Source organism: Vombatus ursinus, unplaced genomic scaffold (genome assembly GCF_900497805.2).
Source record: "Vombatus ursinus unplaced genomic scaffold, bare-nosed wombat genome assembly UNPS02004573.1, whole genome shotgun sequence".
Classification (NCBI taxonomy): Eukaryota; Metazoa; Chordata; class Mammalia; order Diprotodontia; family Vombatidae; genus Vombatus; species Vombatus ursinus.
Window position 1 is genome coordinate 1246225 of NW_020944351.1, and position 16790 is coordinate 1263014.

A 16790-nucleotide genomic window follows, 5' to 3' on the forward strand; every position below is an offset into this window, starting at 1 on the left:
CCTATCTGCGGTACTGTCACTTTGAGCAAACATACCCTTTGCACATAGTGTCAAGCCAGCCCTAGCATCGATGGAAATTTAGAACTGATAAAAGTGAAGTGCCCCCTCCTCTTCCCCCCCCTTTTTTTTAACATTGGGAAGATTGGACTAATAGCCATCATATAACCTGGTTAGTATCAGATTTTTACTGTATCATAACAATTATAAGAGTAACGTCCCCATGAACATATAGTCAAGTATATCTAAATCCATGTACTAATAGGTCAAGATGTAATGGAGGTTGGGGCAGGAGAGAGATGAAGGAGGGGAACTTTCACTGAATTTTCAAAAGAAATAAAAACACTTTATTTGGGCCAAAATGATACGATTCTAATACTGAAGGATACAGAAAGAGCAGTTGATCTTTCAATAGTGCTTTACATTCTTAACCCTTGCATTTTCCTTCCTCCCACAAATGGTTAGCAAACAGTTATTAAACTGTAACTATCTCACCACAAAATAATGCAAGGCTAAGAGGAATTCAACACATAATGGCTCATAGAGCGAAACCATAAGCTTATCATATGCTCTCATAAAAAAGACATATGCCAATAAGAAAGTTTTAACTCATTTATTGAATATATGCAAGAATACCAATAAAAAGAAACTAATACTGCAAACTACAATTTTGGAAATAAAAGCCAACAGAACAAGAACAAAATATACATAACATAGTTGAGAGGAATGTTTTTGTTTGTTTGAAACCCCATAACACATTCCTTGTCTTAGTATTTAGTGTAGATGTACGTGAGAGCAAAAGCTACAGGCTGTGGTCTAAACAAACTTCAGTGCTTTTCAAAAAGCACCACACCAGGATCCTCTCTAGTTTGTTTTGAGATAAAATTGATATTTCGCTGATGATTATTTCATGTGCATCTATTTATGTATATAAAGGTTGACTCAATGGAAGATCTATATTATTACTTGCCTAGTAATAGGATGCACTCCTGAGCAAGAAATGACTGAAATCTTAAAATTATTAGAGATCTTGGAAATAAATTATTTTCAGTTGTAGTCTTTAAAATTGTGAAATGAAAGTAAAACACACCCATTAAATTGTTTTCTTTTCTAGGAACGAATAGGTCTTATTAAAAGTACAGAAATTCAAGTCTATCTTTCTACTATAAAGAACTTTCTTTACTAACATTTCTGGTAAGGCAGTAAATGCTCCAGAATAATCTTCAATATATGCTTGCAAAGATTACACTGTTTTAAAAAAAAAAAAAAGAAAAGAAAAAGACACTCTTTAAAATTCCAAGCTAAAATACGCATAAAAGACAGTAATGGCAGTATTGTTTGCTTTTAAAATTATGTCGATGCTGTATACTGATCAAATAATTTTCATGCTTAATAAAAGTACAGTTAAGGACATAAGAGATGTATAGTAAATACACTGCTGAGGTACATTTTTCTAAATATTGACACCACAATGTAATTACTACCCAGAAGATGATATTGGGAACATAAGTACTGTACAATTTTTACATTGTAAGGCACTTTGACTCAGCATATGACAAAAATATGAAGAGAATTAGAATATTGTAGGTTTATGACCCAAAGTGATTTTTCATGTGACTTTAGTCTACATTTTATTACGAATGAAAAATCATTTAGCCAAATCATCACACCACAGTGAAAGAATAGGTAGCCAGCCACTTGTTCTGTCAACCAAAGGTAAAGTGCTATGCTGGTTGCTAGTGGCACAGAATGGATTGAAGAAACTCAGACACACTTAAATTTTTACTAAAGACCAAATCCAGCAATTGACACCTAGAGCATTGAAAGTCCTTGTTTATACAATAATTATATTAGACTGGCCATAATACCCAAAACACCTTACATTTTCCTTAATTCAAAGCAATACAGTAGTTGTCCAGAAATGAAGGTGTTCTGTTCCATGGGTAAGCCATGCCTGTGGCACACAATATAAAAAAGTGATCTGGACACAGTGATTTCAAGATTTAGACTAATCCATTTTCAACCTGTTATAAGAAACTTCATGAAGTACAGATCTTTTAGGGGAAAAGTCACATACCTTGGTAAACAATTATCTAGAGATCTGTCATTGCAATTCAAGTCATGTTTAATTTTGAAAATCATATTTACAAAAAAAAATCAATGGCATATTTAGAACAAAAAGAAAACATTCATAACCTACAGGACAAGCTCCTACTAAAACTACATTATCCTTCTAGAACAAAAAGAGGCAAAAAAGAAAAAAAAGAAGTTTGACTATAGCCATAATTGGGTCCCTTGTTTTAAGTATATGCGTGAAAATATATTTGACAAACGTGGCTTTAAAATACTAACAGTAAAAAAGCAACAAAATCTTAAGCACAGTGTAAGTTTTCACCTGTTACATAAAAAAGGAACTGTTTATATCAGCTGCAGAATAATCTTCTCAATGTACAGTCAAGTTGTCAATGTGTCTTGCTTGTCGATTTGCTTCAAATGTAGAAAATCAGAATTCCTACCTTGCTACTGAGGTGCTATGGTAGTATCAGGCAGACCACAAAGGTTTTTTGGTTTTATTAGAAAGAAATGTACTCATGTGCTTCAATAAGTAAATGCAAGAAACTATCCTTATCATTCACTAGAAGGGCCAGTGGAAAAATACTCTTTTAAGAGAACTGAGCAGTTAGCCACTGATTAACCCCCACCTAAGGAATCACCAATCAGGAGCACACGGAGCCAGCCCTACACACACAAGATAACAGTAGGGCATAAAAATCAAAGCAATGACTCAAAAAAGTCAAAAATGTTAAATACGGTTTCTAAAATAGTGGTCACATACTCAAAAGAAATACTGCTGCTTTATGAAAAGAGTCTTTATTATTCCTATAGCACACAAGACCTACTTTCATACTTGGGACCAATATGCGAAGTGTTCCATACAACAGGGCACTTGAGAGGTGTGGGTTTCAGACACGGTGGCTAAATTCCTCAGTGAATAATGACCCTTTAAATTTCAAGGAGGTTTAATTTGCTGCTTCCATATGTTAGTATAAAGATTTCAACCATTTTTGCCCAAAGCTGTTGGTATATTTTGGAAAGACGAAAGGTGTATGGGCAAGGCAGGGAGGCAACAGGAGTTAGAAAAGGAAAATACACACAGCCCTTTGGCGTAAGCACTGGAGCTCACCAGTTGCTTGGAGTCCATGCTGGTAAGTGGGAACAACTTCAACTGGAACAAACTGAAAAATCTTTATTTAGCACACTTTGTGGTAAAGAAAAATTCTTTTCTGCATGTGCTTTCCAAGCAAAGAGAGGAAGAACAAGAGGCCATCTTCCTTTGTAGCCTCAATTGTTTGCGTGTGTAGAGAAATCACAAAACTCATAATTAACTGTGCTGTCACCCTGGCCACGTCTGCAATGTGAAGTACAACTAGCTTCAACTTTTCCTTGATACTGAATCCACTAACATTTTACATGTTCCAGATCTTAGAATTTTATTCAGTCCAGAAATAGAGCTTAGTTCATTTCAATGTCTGCCTTAACTTTTGACACTGTACATATCATTGAGTGTTTCTATTTTTTTTTTCCAGACACTGCAGACTACAAACTACATAATATCAACAAGTAAAACTCTGCCACTTATTGAAGGCTCACACACATGAACATCTCAGGCAGCTCAATGGAGGATCTAATAGCGTCAGGCAGTAGAAAGTTCCTAACCCTTTCTGATTTTAGAAAACAGTGAAAAAGAATAGTAGTTATGGATGTCTTATTCATTCCCAGTTTTCTAACTCTCTGTCCCTTGAACCTGTTCAAAAGATGATGAAAACAATTGTAAATTTAAAATAGAGAAAACAGGAAAAAAAAAAGAGTATCTTACAAATTTGACATTATATCTACATTTATTGATGAAATGGCTCACTTGCTCTCTTTTAAAACTGTTACAAAATCAGCTAAGGTTACAGAACCTTCCTCGAGCCTAAGGGATTCTCTAATAACATGCTGTCAACTAAACACATTAGTATTTTTGAATCTGCCTGATTTTAGTCATGTCAGTAACACACTGAATGATGGGCATCTCTGTATCAGGAATAACTTCCATACCTAGTTTCCATTGAGTTGCTGCTGAGGGAAGCCACTAGGATCACTTCCTATTTTTCCCCGGCTTTTGCTTTCTCGTTCTTCATCTTCTTCATCTCGTTCATCATTTCCACTATGGTTTTTACAGTATAGTCTAGAGCAATGAAAGCAACAAGAGGAAATTCATCAGGAAACAAAGTTAGATGAAATAGTAGATGACATATGATTTCTACTGTTGAGAACCCATGATATGTTACTATTAGTGGGTGAAATTGGCCTGCTCTTTTACACTGTTGAAGGTAGGTATACATATAAATGGGATACATCAATTACAGGGGTGCTTGTATGCCTTTTAGACAGTAATAAACGAGCTATTTCCATTATGCTCAGCAGTTTACCATTTGATAGAACTTAATTTCATTCTTCAGATATCAGTAAGGCAATTAGTTCTGAAGCTAATTTGAATAATTATCTTATCAAAAATAATTGCTAAGGTGATCTGGCCTCCTTCTCATGTACCCCTGAAGAGATGATTACTCATTCCAATTAATATCCTTCCACCCCAAAAAAGTATAGGGATGGTCTGAGTACAGCCTTTAGGGCCAACTGCACAAAGGAGCATAAAAAGGTACATGAATCCCTCAAGGTGGTGGCATTACACAGTTTATAGAATGCTCTCTTGCAGCTATGACCCAAAATAAGGGATGATCAAATATGATAAGCTTATAAACATAAAGTCTTAGTAGGGAGACAGAACAGAAGGAAAATGAAAAAAAAGATTCCATATACCAAAATGCTCTGCAGGGAGTGGAACTTAGAAGTTATTTATGTTAAATCAAACATAAGTCAATTTTCCTCATAATTCAAAGAGATAAAAGGCGGCGGGGGGGAGGGGCATGGGAATCTGATTTAACTAGTTTGACTCATTACAACACTTTTTTTCCTTTAAAAATATACAGATAGGGGTGGCTAGGTGGCGCAGTGGATAGAGCACTGGCCCTGGATTCAGGAGGACCTGAGTTCAAATCTAGCCTCAGACACATAACATTTATTAGCTGTGTGACCCTGAGCAAGTCACTTAACCCCAAAGCCTAGCCAAAAAAAAAAATAAAAAATTAAAAAAAAATACTGCATCTTGGGAATGAGAAAATGAGAGAACACTCCAAATCTTAAAATGGAGTTAGGACAAGAGTTTAACCTTAGGAGGTATCTCAAGACATTGCTTCATTCTTAAGATCCTTGATGCAGATACAGAGTCCCTGTCATCTCCCCTACTTAAACCTGGGTAACACCCACGCTTCTGCCCGTCCTACAAAACTCCTCTTGTATCCTGGTTCTCTTCTGGGATCTAAGTATTTTCTGTGAAAAACAGAATTCAGAGTCCATTTAAAGAACACAGCAGGCTTTTAGAACCCAGTCTGAATGTGGGACCAAAAAGGGGACAGGCAAATCGCAATTCCTAGTGCCCAGTTTAGAAGTCAAACTGAAATAAGTTTTGCCAATCAATTCAAAGAAATCAATGTAGGTGGGACAGTGTTATTTTCATCAGTAATTCTAGTACATCAGATAAATAAAGATTATCTTCTTCTAAGAGGAATAAAAATACATTCTAAGTTTCCATGTTAGCAAATAACATTATAAACAGATCAATTTTGTGAGCAAGAATTAGACCCTGCACGGTGACCCTAACAACCTGCTTACCTGAATATTTTGCTACCCAGGTTGTCAGATACTGAATAAACAGGATAGTTACAAGCCAAGCCTATGCAAGTAATAACATACTTGACTTTTCTCAGAAGCAAACCATCAACCAGTTTGGTCAATGAAAAGATGACAGCTAACTCTACTTTGGATAGGATAGGGGAGAAGTCAGAGCAGTGAATGAATGCCCGCTTTTCCCTATCTGTGGGCAAAGCAGCTGCAGAAAAATCTGATGGAATAGGTAGGTGGCAATGCTGCTCCAATATGGAAACCCACCATCAGTGCATAGGCCCAGCAATATCAGAAGACCCAGAGAAAATAGGCTAATACGGCGCCCAGATGGAATTCTCTCCCCAGGCATGTAGAGCCAGGGTAGAAACGGCCTGTGCAGCCACCTCTGACTTTGTGCTACCAAAGCTATGGGGAACACCAATTGCAGCATAAGGTAAGGTGCTCTTTTGAAACATAATTATTTAATTGTTTACTTTTAAAAGAAAGATCAAGAACTATAGTTTCTTACTTGTAAATCCCTCGGGACATATTTTCAATATATTTAGCTTTGTCTTGCACGCCACAGTGGTAATGGTAAGTCTTGACACAAGCTTTGATTTCACATCCGATAGTAGCACCGGGCTGGCTACAAAGTGTACACTTCTGTTACCAGGGACAGAGAGGAGTACCCGTAAGTAGGACTGACAGTTCACTCCACAGTTTACACATAAAACAAATACATATAATAAATCACCATGTAGAAAACAGGTAGAACTCACCCACAACCAAAGGAATCAAGACTAAGTCAACTTTAAGATATCATTAGATACTTATTAAATTAGTGAAAGAAATGAAAATGATAAACCTTAATGTTGAAACAAGTATATGGACACGGTGATACTGCTGTCCCGGGGATGATCTTAACAGCAATAAGAGGTGGGGAAACCATGAACAACTCAATTGTTCAACAACAGGGAAATGGCTAAGCAAACTATATTAAGATGGTGGAACACTGGAAAATTGGTTTCTATAAAACAAAAGAGTGTGGTCTTTTTCCATTCACTGTCATTTTCTGATGTATATCTATATGCCCTACATGGCAGGCAAACCTTGCCAATGTAGAACACAAAAGAAGCACATACACTTTTTCAATAAACATCCTTTCTTACATAGTTGTAAAGAGAACAGGAGAACTGGAAGGGATGTCAGTAGCTTCATGTTCATTAAAGCTAACTTTGTAATAAATAAAACCACAAACTAAAATCAAAATGTAAAGGCTCATATGCTCTTTTAACAAAGAGTATGCCATAGTTTTCAGACTCAAACATTTAATTTTAATATACAGCTGGCACCTCAAATGAATATGGAGCACATTTTAAACCGTGCACTGCACAAATGCATCTCCATTAGCTATAAGCTGAAACTGAAACAGAAGTTGAGGCATTGTGATGTAGTGGAAAGAACACTACAAAGTTTAGCTATCTGACCATGGATGAGTCAACTTCTTCCTTGGGCCCTTCAGTTTCCTCCTCTGTAAAATGGGAATAATACTGTTGGTACTGTTTATCCTACAAGGTTGTTATGAGGACAGCACTTAGTAAAGGCTTTTGCAGGCAGAGCAGACAGAAGGCTGGTGACTCTGGATTCAAGCCCTGTGCCTAATGAATGCTGCCTGTGTAAGCCCAGGCAAGTCCCTTTGTAGCTCTGTGCTCTAGGTAACGTTCTATCTAAGACTAGAAAGTTGCAGAGAAGGTGCTGACCTGCAATGGTAGAGAGAGTGTCCTCATCTGGGAATTCCCTATACCGATGAAAATTCTAGTACCAGTTCTCCCTACTATTATTGCTACAATTTAAAGCCACATTTCATTTTGATAAATGTCACCAACACTTTAAATTCTCCACTGACATTTCTAATAATGAAACATTTACTAAAAAGCCAGTTTGCATTAATTTCTTCCAGAAATATTGTCACTCCAAAGATCTGTCCCCTCAAACATCTGTCACTCAGTGGCACACAGGAAAAATTAATAATATAAGGTATCATGCTACATGCCCAAAAGAATACTAATCTGTATTGTATAGAGACAGACACTACTCCATTATAAAGGAGGCTCATATGCAGAAGATTAATTGATAAGTCACTATGATGACCTGGTTTCAAGATAAACCAATGACAAAGTCAAGAATCCTCACAGAAATTCTCCTATAAAGTCCACTTTTATTTAAGAAAGTTTACTATTTGGTCAGAGGCAGCCTGGCATAAGTGACAGAAGGTCAGCCTTGGACTCAATGAAACCTGGGTTCAAGTCCTGCCAATGACAGATACTGGCAGTGCCATCACAGGAGGCACAAGTTCTCAAGGTCCCAAAGAATTCTTTAAGTTACAGATATGTTGCCAACCAGCATCTATGGAGTGACTTTTCTTACTGGAAGTTCTCTACACCAATGAAATCACTAATCTAAACCACCTTCCCTCCCACTTCCCAAATCAGTTGGGCCATTTAATGTCTTTCTGTTTCTCTTTTTCTACATGTTCAAAATAGCATCTAGAGCAGGGGTTTTTAACCTTGTTTGTGTTATAGACCCCCTTTGGCAGACAGTCTGGTGAAGCCCATGGTCCCCTTCTCAGAATCATGTTTTTAAATGCATAAAATAAAATATACAGGATTACAAAGGAAACCAATCATACTGTAATAGTTATCAAAAAATTTTTAAAACGAGCTAAAGGATCTCAGGTTAAGAACCTCTGATTTAAATCATCAATACCACAATATTTTAAAAGACAAGTGTTAGTTTGAAAAAAATTTTGTGTATCTTCTACAATTCAGAGTACCTATAAGCACTAATGGAGGTAGTAATTCATAAATATACATAAGTCACAGATAAGAATAAGCAGGTAAACACATCCAGCATATTAGGAATTCATTATATTTTTAAAACATGTGAAGGCATATTTCCCAAACATAATGGCAAGGCGAAGATGGATATCTGAGCCACCAGACTATACATGTGTGCTTAAAATGGATGCCTCACTAGGGGTCACTAAGCTTGTTTCACATATCTGAAAAACAACCCCTTCTGCTTAAATCACAATTAGAAACACTTGAGATTGCATCACTGAATGTGTTAGTTCATGTCCATTGCTCACAAAATAACCTGAAATCAATCAATCACATTTCTCTAATGACATGGCTCAGTATAGGATTTATGCTGAAAGGAAGTAGTCAACACCATCCACTCATTGACTCCCCAAACAGGTCAATATCATCTATCTACAAAAATGTACTTTGTCATAATAGTAGAGCAACTTCATATCCAGGTTTTTCAATGCCTGGATGAATTTGAAATTATGTTCTAAATATACAGCAGAAAGATAAACAGCAAACACTCCTGGTATCAAAAGAGGGAGAGAAAAGAACATACCATTCTTTTTCCACGCTTAATCTCTTGAAGGACAGTTTTAATATCAAAGTCACCAAACTCTGCTCTTGATGTTGTTGTAAGTTGAACTGTGCCAGAAGAGAACAACTAGAGGAAGAGAAATCCAAGGACGTTAAAATCCAGAATCTCTTTTTGATGAAGGATAAGGAAAAAGTATAATAGAAAAAGACATTCTATTACTTTTGTTTATGGATAAAATACAAGGATTTTTGTATTCTCACAGGCAGGCCTGCCAAAAGGAAGACCAAGGACATAAACACTAAGGCTCATTTTGGCAATAAGTAATATTTTGATTTGGAAATATTTTTAGGTCTGAAGGCAACAGCCACGTTGCTTCATCTTTTCTCCACATTTGAAAGGCTTGCCTAAATGATAACTCTCAGCATAAATGATGTGAGTAGCTTGAAAAATGCAGGATTTATGACCATGAGCCAAGTCACGATCTTTGGTCACTAACACTCACTAAGCCATAGAGCTTTTGGGAGAGGGGCTAGAGAATGATGATTACTGCAAATTCTGACTAAGTAAAATAAAGGGAAATACACCCAAGAGCTTAGAGACCATTTTATTTCGGCAAGTCTCCAGGCTACAGAACAGGCAGTTTAAAAAAGAAAAAAAAAAAGGGGCAGCTAGGTGGCGCAATGGATAGAGCACCGGCCTTAGAGTCAGGAGGACCTGAGTTCAAATCTGACCTCAGACCAAGCACTTGACACTTAACTAGCTGTGTGATTCTGGGCAAGTCACTTAACCCCCATTGCCTCACCAAAAAAAAAAAGCATAATAGGAAAAATTCCTATATTTGGCAACTCACCAAAAAATTACTTGAAAATTTTATCAGAATCCCCTGAATATAATATTTCACAGCAATTAATACAATTTGATAGAAAGTGCTAATTCCAGTAAGAATTATTTTCCCTTAGTCAAAAGATATAAATTTGTTTTTATTTTATTATATTTTTGTATGAGGCAATTGGGGTTAAGTGACTTGCCCAGAGTCACACAGCTAGTGAGTGTTGTGTCTGAGGCCATATTTGAACGCAGGTCCTCCTGATTCCAGGGCCAGTGCTCTATTCACTGTGCCACCTAGCAGCCCCAAGATATACATTTATTGAACATTTGAAGGACATATTTACAAACCACACATAAGAAACCATGCTTACCATGCACTTATAATGCGCAGCTGCCTTTTTGGCATTAAATATATGAAGCTTTCCTCTTGCTTCATTCTCTTCTTCACCTACATGACAAAATCCACATTTAGGCCTGGTATCACTGGGACTGCTTCTGTGTGGAGACCTCTCTCTCTGAAAGTCAACCCCCACCCCAAAAAAAAAAAATCAATTTTTAGAAAATCCATGTCAGTGACTCAAGCTTTTGTTATTTCATAGCAGGACATCTTCTCAACTGATAAACCATAATATTAAAAGTGACAAAATGAATAAGGATACACTTAAATTCTACTTACATAGGAACTGCTCTCTATTTCATCTGTGCCATGAGAGGATGTAGATCTATTATCTTCTGACTGCCCCTTTAAAATCATTTTTCTTGGCCTTCCTTTGCGACTCTTCTTTTTTCCCATGGGTGATGAAGGCTCCAATTCATGTTCATTGATACTCTCTTCTACATCAGCGGCTTAAAATTTAAGGAAAAGTATACATAAATCAATCTAGCAATAATGACTATTTGTCCTTAGAGTTTAAATTCTTCCTTAGCATGCAAGTTACATTCTAGGAGAGGGACTAATTTTGATATATTCCAAAGCATCAAAAAGCATCAAACATGTCAGAGGCATTTAACAAATGTTAAAGTCCTTATCTAATCACACTCTCCTCCAAACGTACTAGCTAGAAAACATGCATTTATACTCTTATGATCTAAACACATAACTCAATACAGAAGATTTTCAAATTCTACTACTAGTTAAGATTTTTTAAAAAGATCATATGTAAATTTCTAGTTATTTTAGGTTCCTAGAAAGCTTTGCTTCATATTGGTTTTTTTTAATGAAATTAGATAACCTTCAATCATAACAGCATACTTACCTAGATACTAACTTATATGAAAAGAACTACGTAATTGAGATGAAGGAAACAGAAGTATTGATACTACTTTAACAACTGTAAAATAAACTTATGTCTGCCAAGGAAATCACGTGACTGAATTTAGCAAACTATGTTGCTTTCTTTAAAGCTCTAAGGCTCTCTTTTGATCAATCAAATCAAGCCAGCTGTTTATATACTACATGCATTCCTGACCCACTTTGAAAAAGGAACAAGCAGTAGAAAATCTGTTAGCAATGACCTCTATACATATAAGCAATTAGAAACACTTAAAAGTTACATATGTAACTTTTATCCCATTAAGCACGGGGTTAAGGAATCAATGACTGTTTTCCTAGGTAGTTTTTCAATATTTCACAATTTTAGATCTCCCTTCTTGGACTTGGATAGCTATCATTAAAGAAATATATCCATTCATTCATATATTTATGTGTCTAACATATGTAAGATGTTAAATTATACTGAAAAATCTTGATAGATGGATGCAAAAGCATTTTAGTCACTTACTATGTGCAAAGCACTATGCTTGAAGAAAACTAACATGGTAACTGAATGCTCACTTGTCTAATATTTGGCCTATAAAAAGTGCTTTTTTTAAAAAGAGCCTAAGCAACTGATCATTTAAATATCAAAAAAGAAAGAAAAAGAAGGACAATTTGAGAGTACTGTTCCTGCAAGCTTTTTTCTTTCCTTCCTGTTTACTTTTCCACAGGTCACTGCCAATCTCCTGTCTTACCATTTCACTGATTAATTTCTTACTAAGAAAGCACAGTGATTCCTATTCTTGCAGATGCTAATTCTTTTCAAAATATTTAAAAGGTATTATGTGTCAAGGGAGAGAAGGTCTAAGATGCTACCTACATACAACTGGATTTGTCTAAGAGACTATGTTTCTGTACCTTACTGCAGCAATAATTACTTATTCTTCACAGAAACAGATGAAAATATTGAGTTCAAAAGAATTCATCGTGCCTTCTAAAAAACAAAGGAAGCTCAATAATTTTCAAAATGCAAATATTTTCACTATCTCATTCTCTCCTAGATGTTTTTCAATAGCTAACAGTATCTATTTCATGATTCAAGAAGGACCAATGCAGTATGATGGTTTTTTTTTTAAACTATAAGAAACACGAGATATTAAGATTATTGTCTTTAAATGTTGAACCAAACTCTTCCATTACTTACCTTTTCTGTATGTAGGATTCCTATCAATTGAAGAAAGATCTCCTCGGGCCTGAAACATTTCGGCAACAGTTGCTCCAGGCAAAACCTCAGTAGCCATGGCTACCAATTTTATGGATTTTCCAAGGGTCACTAGAGGCACTCCCCAAAGTAGTAGCAGTTATGACTGCTTTCTTATCAGTGGCCACGACCTGAACAACTCTAGCAGGGTGGGTGCTTTGGCCTTTTGAAGCAGTGGCAGGAGCTGGTGCAGCAGCTGCTGTGAGAGTACCCATTCCTGAGGGCTTGGCACATCCCAGGGTACCCCTCCAGAGAAGCCAAACTCCAAATTCCTAATCACAAGCTCAGTGTAAAAATTCTTAACTAGTGACTAGGAAAGCATACAGGCCAGGGGTGCTTATACAAGTATCTGAATTGTTCTCGATACCACCTGTTACAGGACCACGTCCAAATGGTCATTTATTTAAGGCCTTCTTTTCTCCTGCTGCCACCATCACTATTCCAATGACAATAGCAGTTTGGGAGGAAGCCGTGTCCTTTGGTCTCCTCCCACTGGCAAAAAGCAGTAAGTGTTCTAGCTCCTTTACATGAAGGTACTGTCTCTAATAATCACTGAACACTGATCTCACACTTCACATTCCAGCATGTAGAGAGGGGAATTTTAAAGGGGAAATAAATAATGAGAGAATTAAGCCATCAGAAAACTACACACAGGCAGAACTGACCTACATACTTGTAAATGTCATGGGAAGAATAACAGCAGATCACATTCATCCAGGACTTGAAGGTTCACAGTGTTCACGTGAGGTAGTTGTAGTGCAAATATCATCTGCATTTTACAGATGAGGAAACTGAGGCTCAAAGAGTTAGTAAAATGACTTACATAGCTAGCAAGTGGCCGAGTTAGGACTTAAACCACACTCAGAATTATAGCAGTTACAACAATTAAGGACAGTTAAAAGGAAGCAGGGAAGAAAACTGAAATAACTGAGTGGAAAGCTTGGTTTTTCCTCTTCCAGCATGGCCACAAAGACCTCTGGATCATACTCTAATGGCATACAGAGCCTCATGGTTTTTCCTACTGAACTTGTCTGTCTGGCTCTAGAGAGCTACACTGCAAACAATCTGTATTTACCTCCACAAGATTGAGATAACTAGAAATAAGAGATAATTCAATCATTCGTCCAACTGACTAGACAGTATTTAATTCTGAATTCCTAATTACTCTTTCTTTATGCTGCTACAGTTCCTATTAAATCAAGTCTTGTACATGGGTGAGGAGGGGAAATTCTGGGACCAATCCAATACTTTCATCTCTTCCTAGTAATTTCCCTGAATCTCAGCCTCTTTAAAATGAAAATGAGTGAAAAAGGCCTATGTTAGTTTTCACTTGGGGCTCTTTATTAGTGGCCCTACCTTTTATCAGTGCCCAAAGAGTAGGCTGTGGTTATGTGCGATGACCAAATAACCTAATGTGATACTTGTTTTTTTTTTTTTTTTAAGGCAATTGGTGTTAAATGACTTGCCCAGGGTCACACAGCTAGTAAGTGTCAAGTGTTTGGTCTGAGGCTGGATTTGAACTCAGGTCCTCCTGACTTCAGGGCTGGTGCTCTATCCACTGTGCCACTTAGCTGCCCTATTTTTTTTTTTTTTTTGGCTAGGCAACTGGGGTTAAGTGATTTGCCTAGGGTCACACAGCTAGTGAGTATCATGTGTCTGAGGTCAGATTTGAACTCAGGTCCTCCTGACTCCAGGGCCAGTGCTCTATCCACTGTGCCCGCTAGCTGCCCCTCCTAATGTGATACTGAAAGTGAATTTAACTAAGTGGATTCAAGTGTGTCATAGTTCTTCACACTGTGAGGATGATATAAAATGTCCTAACTTTTTAATTTTATTTTAATAAAATATTACAAAATAAACCTACATGCAACTTAAATTCTGCCTATTACTTTTCAATGCAGGTCATACAAAGATGAGCAGTGATTAAGATGGGACTTTTGAAATTATCTAAAGCTACTGTAGGTGATGGAGGTCTTAAATGGTATAACAGAAGAGTTAAAGTTAAGACAGTTTAAAGTAGAACTTGGTTTGTGATCATGATCTGCTACAAATCCCTAGGGTGGGTAGTTTAAAGATGAATATCTCTACAGTGGGCGAAATTTTTTTCCTCCTTCAACACAGGAATTACAGCACTCGCCCTCGGAGATGTGAAATTCATGATGTGCTCAATCTCCCTTCAATCCCTAGCATAAAAGCCTGCAATTCCTATGGTGAGTGGTAGAAAATGGAAAAAAAGAGTGGCTATCTAACAATGGCACTGTTCAATGCACTCATTACAGTGTCAGTTTCTCTGTAGTTGCTCAATTAATGTTCGATGGTTTTAGCACTTTAATAAAGCACTAATTAAAAAAAATGACAATAAGATTGAGTTATTGCCAAAATGATGCTTTTTCCATAATAGGGTAACACTGGCAGAAAAAAAACCCAAAACCCCCAAACCACTATGATTATGCTTAAATATTCTAGCCACACACATACATACACACACACACACACACACACACACACACACACGCACAAAGCATAAAATGATGAGAAAAATGAGTGATACCACTAGCCTGAATAGCACCTTGATCTAAGTAATCTTAGTGGCACAGTGCATACTTTCGATTACCACTGCTAATTTTTAATGGTATATATTACTTCTAACAACAGGCTAGGTAGGCCTTTGGGGAAACTCTGAAGTGCAGGTAAGGGTGGCCTCATATTTTGGTCTTTGTATCACAGTGTCTTGTAAGTGCTTACTGTTTACTGAACTGATAGATATGAGTGTGTCCTTCATGCTATCTCCCTGACACCTGGTCACCTAGGGCCCCTAACTATGGTGCCTCATCCAGGCCTAGATTTCCCTCTTCCTTGGTTTTTGGGTCCCGCCCCCCCCACCAAAGTTCTCTGTGCAATGCCCAATCCAGAAGGGTCTTGCTTTTTTGCTGGTTTGCACAGGCCAGCGAGTAGCAGTGGAGAAGGGGGAGAGGTAATAATGTACTCTTCAAGACGGGCCATATTGGAAGCTGTCTACACAGCAGGCTGTCCCTAAGAACAGGTATCGACAAAGCAAACTAATGGTAGACCAAGCAAGCGAGTCACATAAATTTAGTTTCCAAACTTGGCCTTGTAAAATATCCAGACTAGTATCCTAGAATGGTAGCTCAAAACTATTTCCACTATTCTAGGTTGTAACTGCGAGAAAAAAGATGAAAAGAGTTGTTAAACATAGGACTCTTGGTGACATAATTACAAGGTTTTACTATTTTAAAATTCTATTATATTAAGTGAAGAAATTAATATCATGGCATATCAAACTGACCTGATATAATAAGCTGGAATGGCCTACATATGAGCCATTTTAAGTACTGGCAAAGTGTATATCTATCTAACAGAGAGTACGTGGTTATGAAGCTAGCACACAAGGCTCTAGTGCATTCCTATATACAGGCAGTACTTGTTCATTCATGCAACAGATTCCTGGAAACCAGACCACAAAGTAGATTCTGTTTTCTCATAGGAACAAATGTTATGTCATGGAAACAAAGCTACAGTCAAGATAATACCTTTATCAACCTTACTGCAGCTTAGCCTTGTTCATTTTTGGGGTATACCTTGGTCCTTTTTCCTTTCAAAGATCTTACTTTAGGCGTATGGTCTATATTTAGGCCAAAGAGATACTTAATAAAATTAAATTCCAAGTCTTGTAAAATAAGCTTAACTATAGCATATATTGGTGCCTCTTGTGTTTGTGTTCTGCAGCATATATAGGCTGATTTCTTATTTCACTACCTCAAGGATCTGTGATTTCATCCGTGTGAATACTCTTTCTGCTAATACAGATCACAGTTTCTCTAAGATAAAGGGGTTTCTCTTCAAGAGTTGCTGTTAACTGAAAAAATTCATCACCCTAAGGCCAACCTGGTGATGAGTCTTTCTGTCTAAAATGAGGTAGGCTGGGCCTATACCGAACCTAACTAAACACACACACACACACACACACACACACACACACACACACACACACACACACACCCCTTTACTGTATCAAACCTAATAATCTTACTATAAAAAATAGTAAGCATTTAACTAACAACAGTTTTTCTTGCTTTTGTGGAAATAAGATTGACTTTGGGGAAGATGATAAAGATAGCTTAGGTCTTCTAGTAAAAAAAAAAGCTGTCCTGGGAAGTTTGAACACATGCCTTCCTTTACTCTTGGATAAATTTTCCTGCTGCATAGAGAGACATTCAAAATCATTCCTCAGACCTTAAATCTGTTTTCCCAAAACAG

General features: G+C 37.0%; 1 protein-coding gene across 2 annotated transcripts in view; it reads right to left on the bottom strand.

Moving 5' to 3' along the window:
• Nucleotides 1-595: 595 nt before the first annotated feature.
• PHF6 (PHD finger protein 6) overlaps nucleotides 596-16790 on the bottom strand; it is a 35223-nt gene continuing 19028 nt past the window's right edge. For both annotated transcript variants that reach the window (XM_027837859.1, XM_027837865.1), the window contains exons 6-11: nucleotides 10673-10842; nucleotides 10368-10511; nucleotides 9190-9294; nucleotides 6296-6429; nucleotides 4099-4228; nucleotides 596-3802 (exon numbers count right to left, since the gene is read on the bottom strand). In XM_027837859.1, the coding sequence (XP_027693660.1) occupies nucleotides 4099-4228; nucleotides 6296-6429; nucleotides 9190-9294; nucleotides 10368-10511; nucleotides 10673-10842 (683 nt within the window). In that variant the 3' untranslated portion in view covers nucleotides 596-3802. The remainder of the gene's footprint in view (nucleotides 3803-4098; nucleotides 4229-6295; nucleotides 6430-9189; nucleotides 9295-10367; nucleotides 10512-10672; nucleotides 10843-16790) is intronic.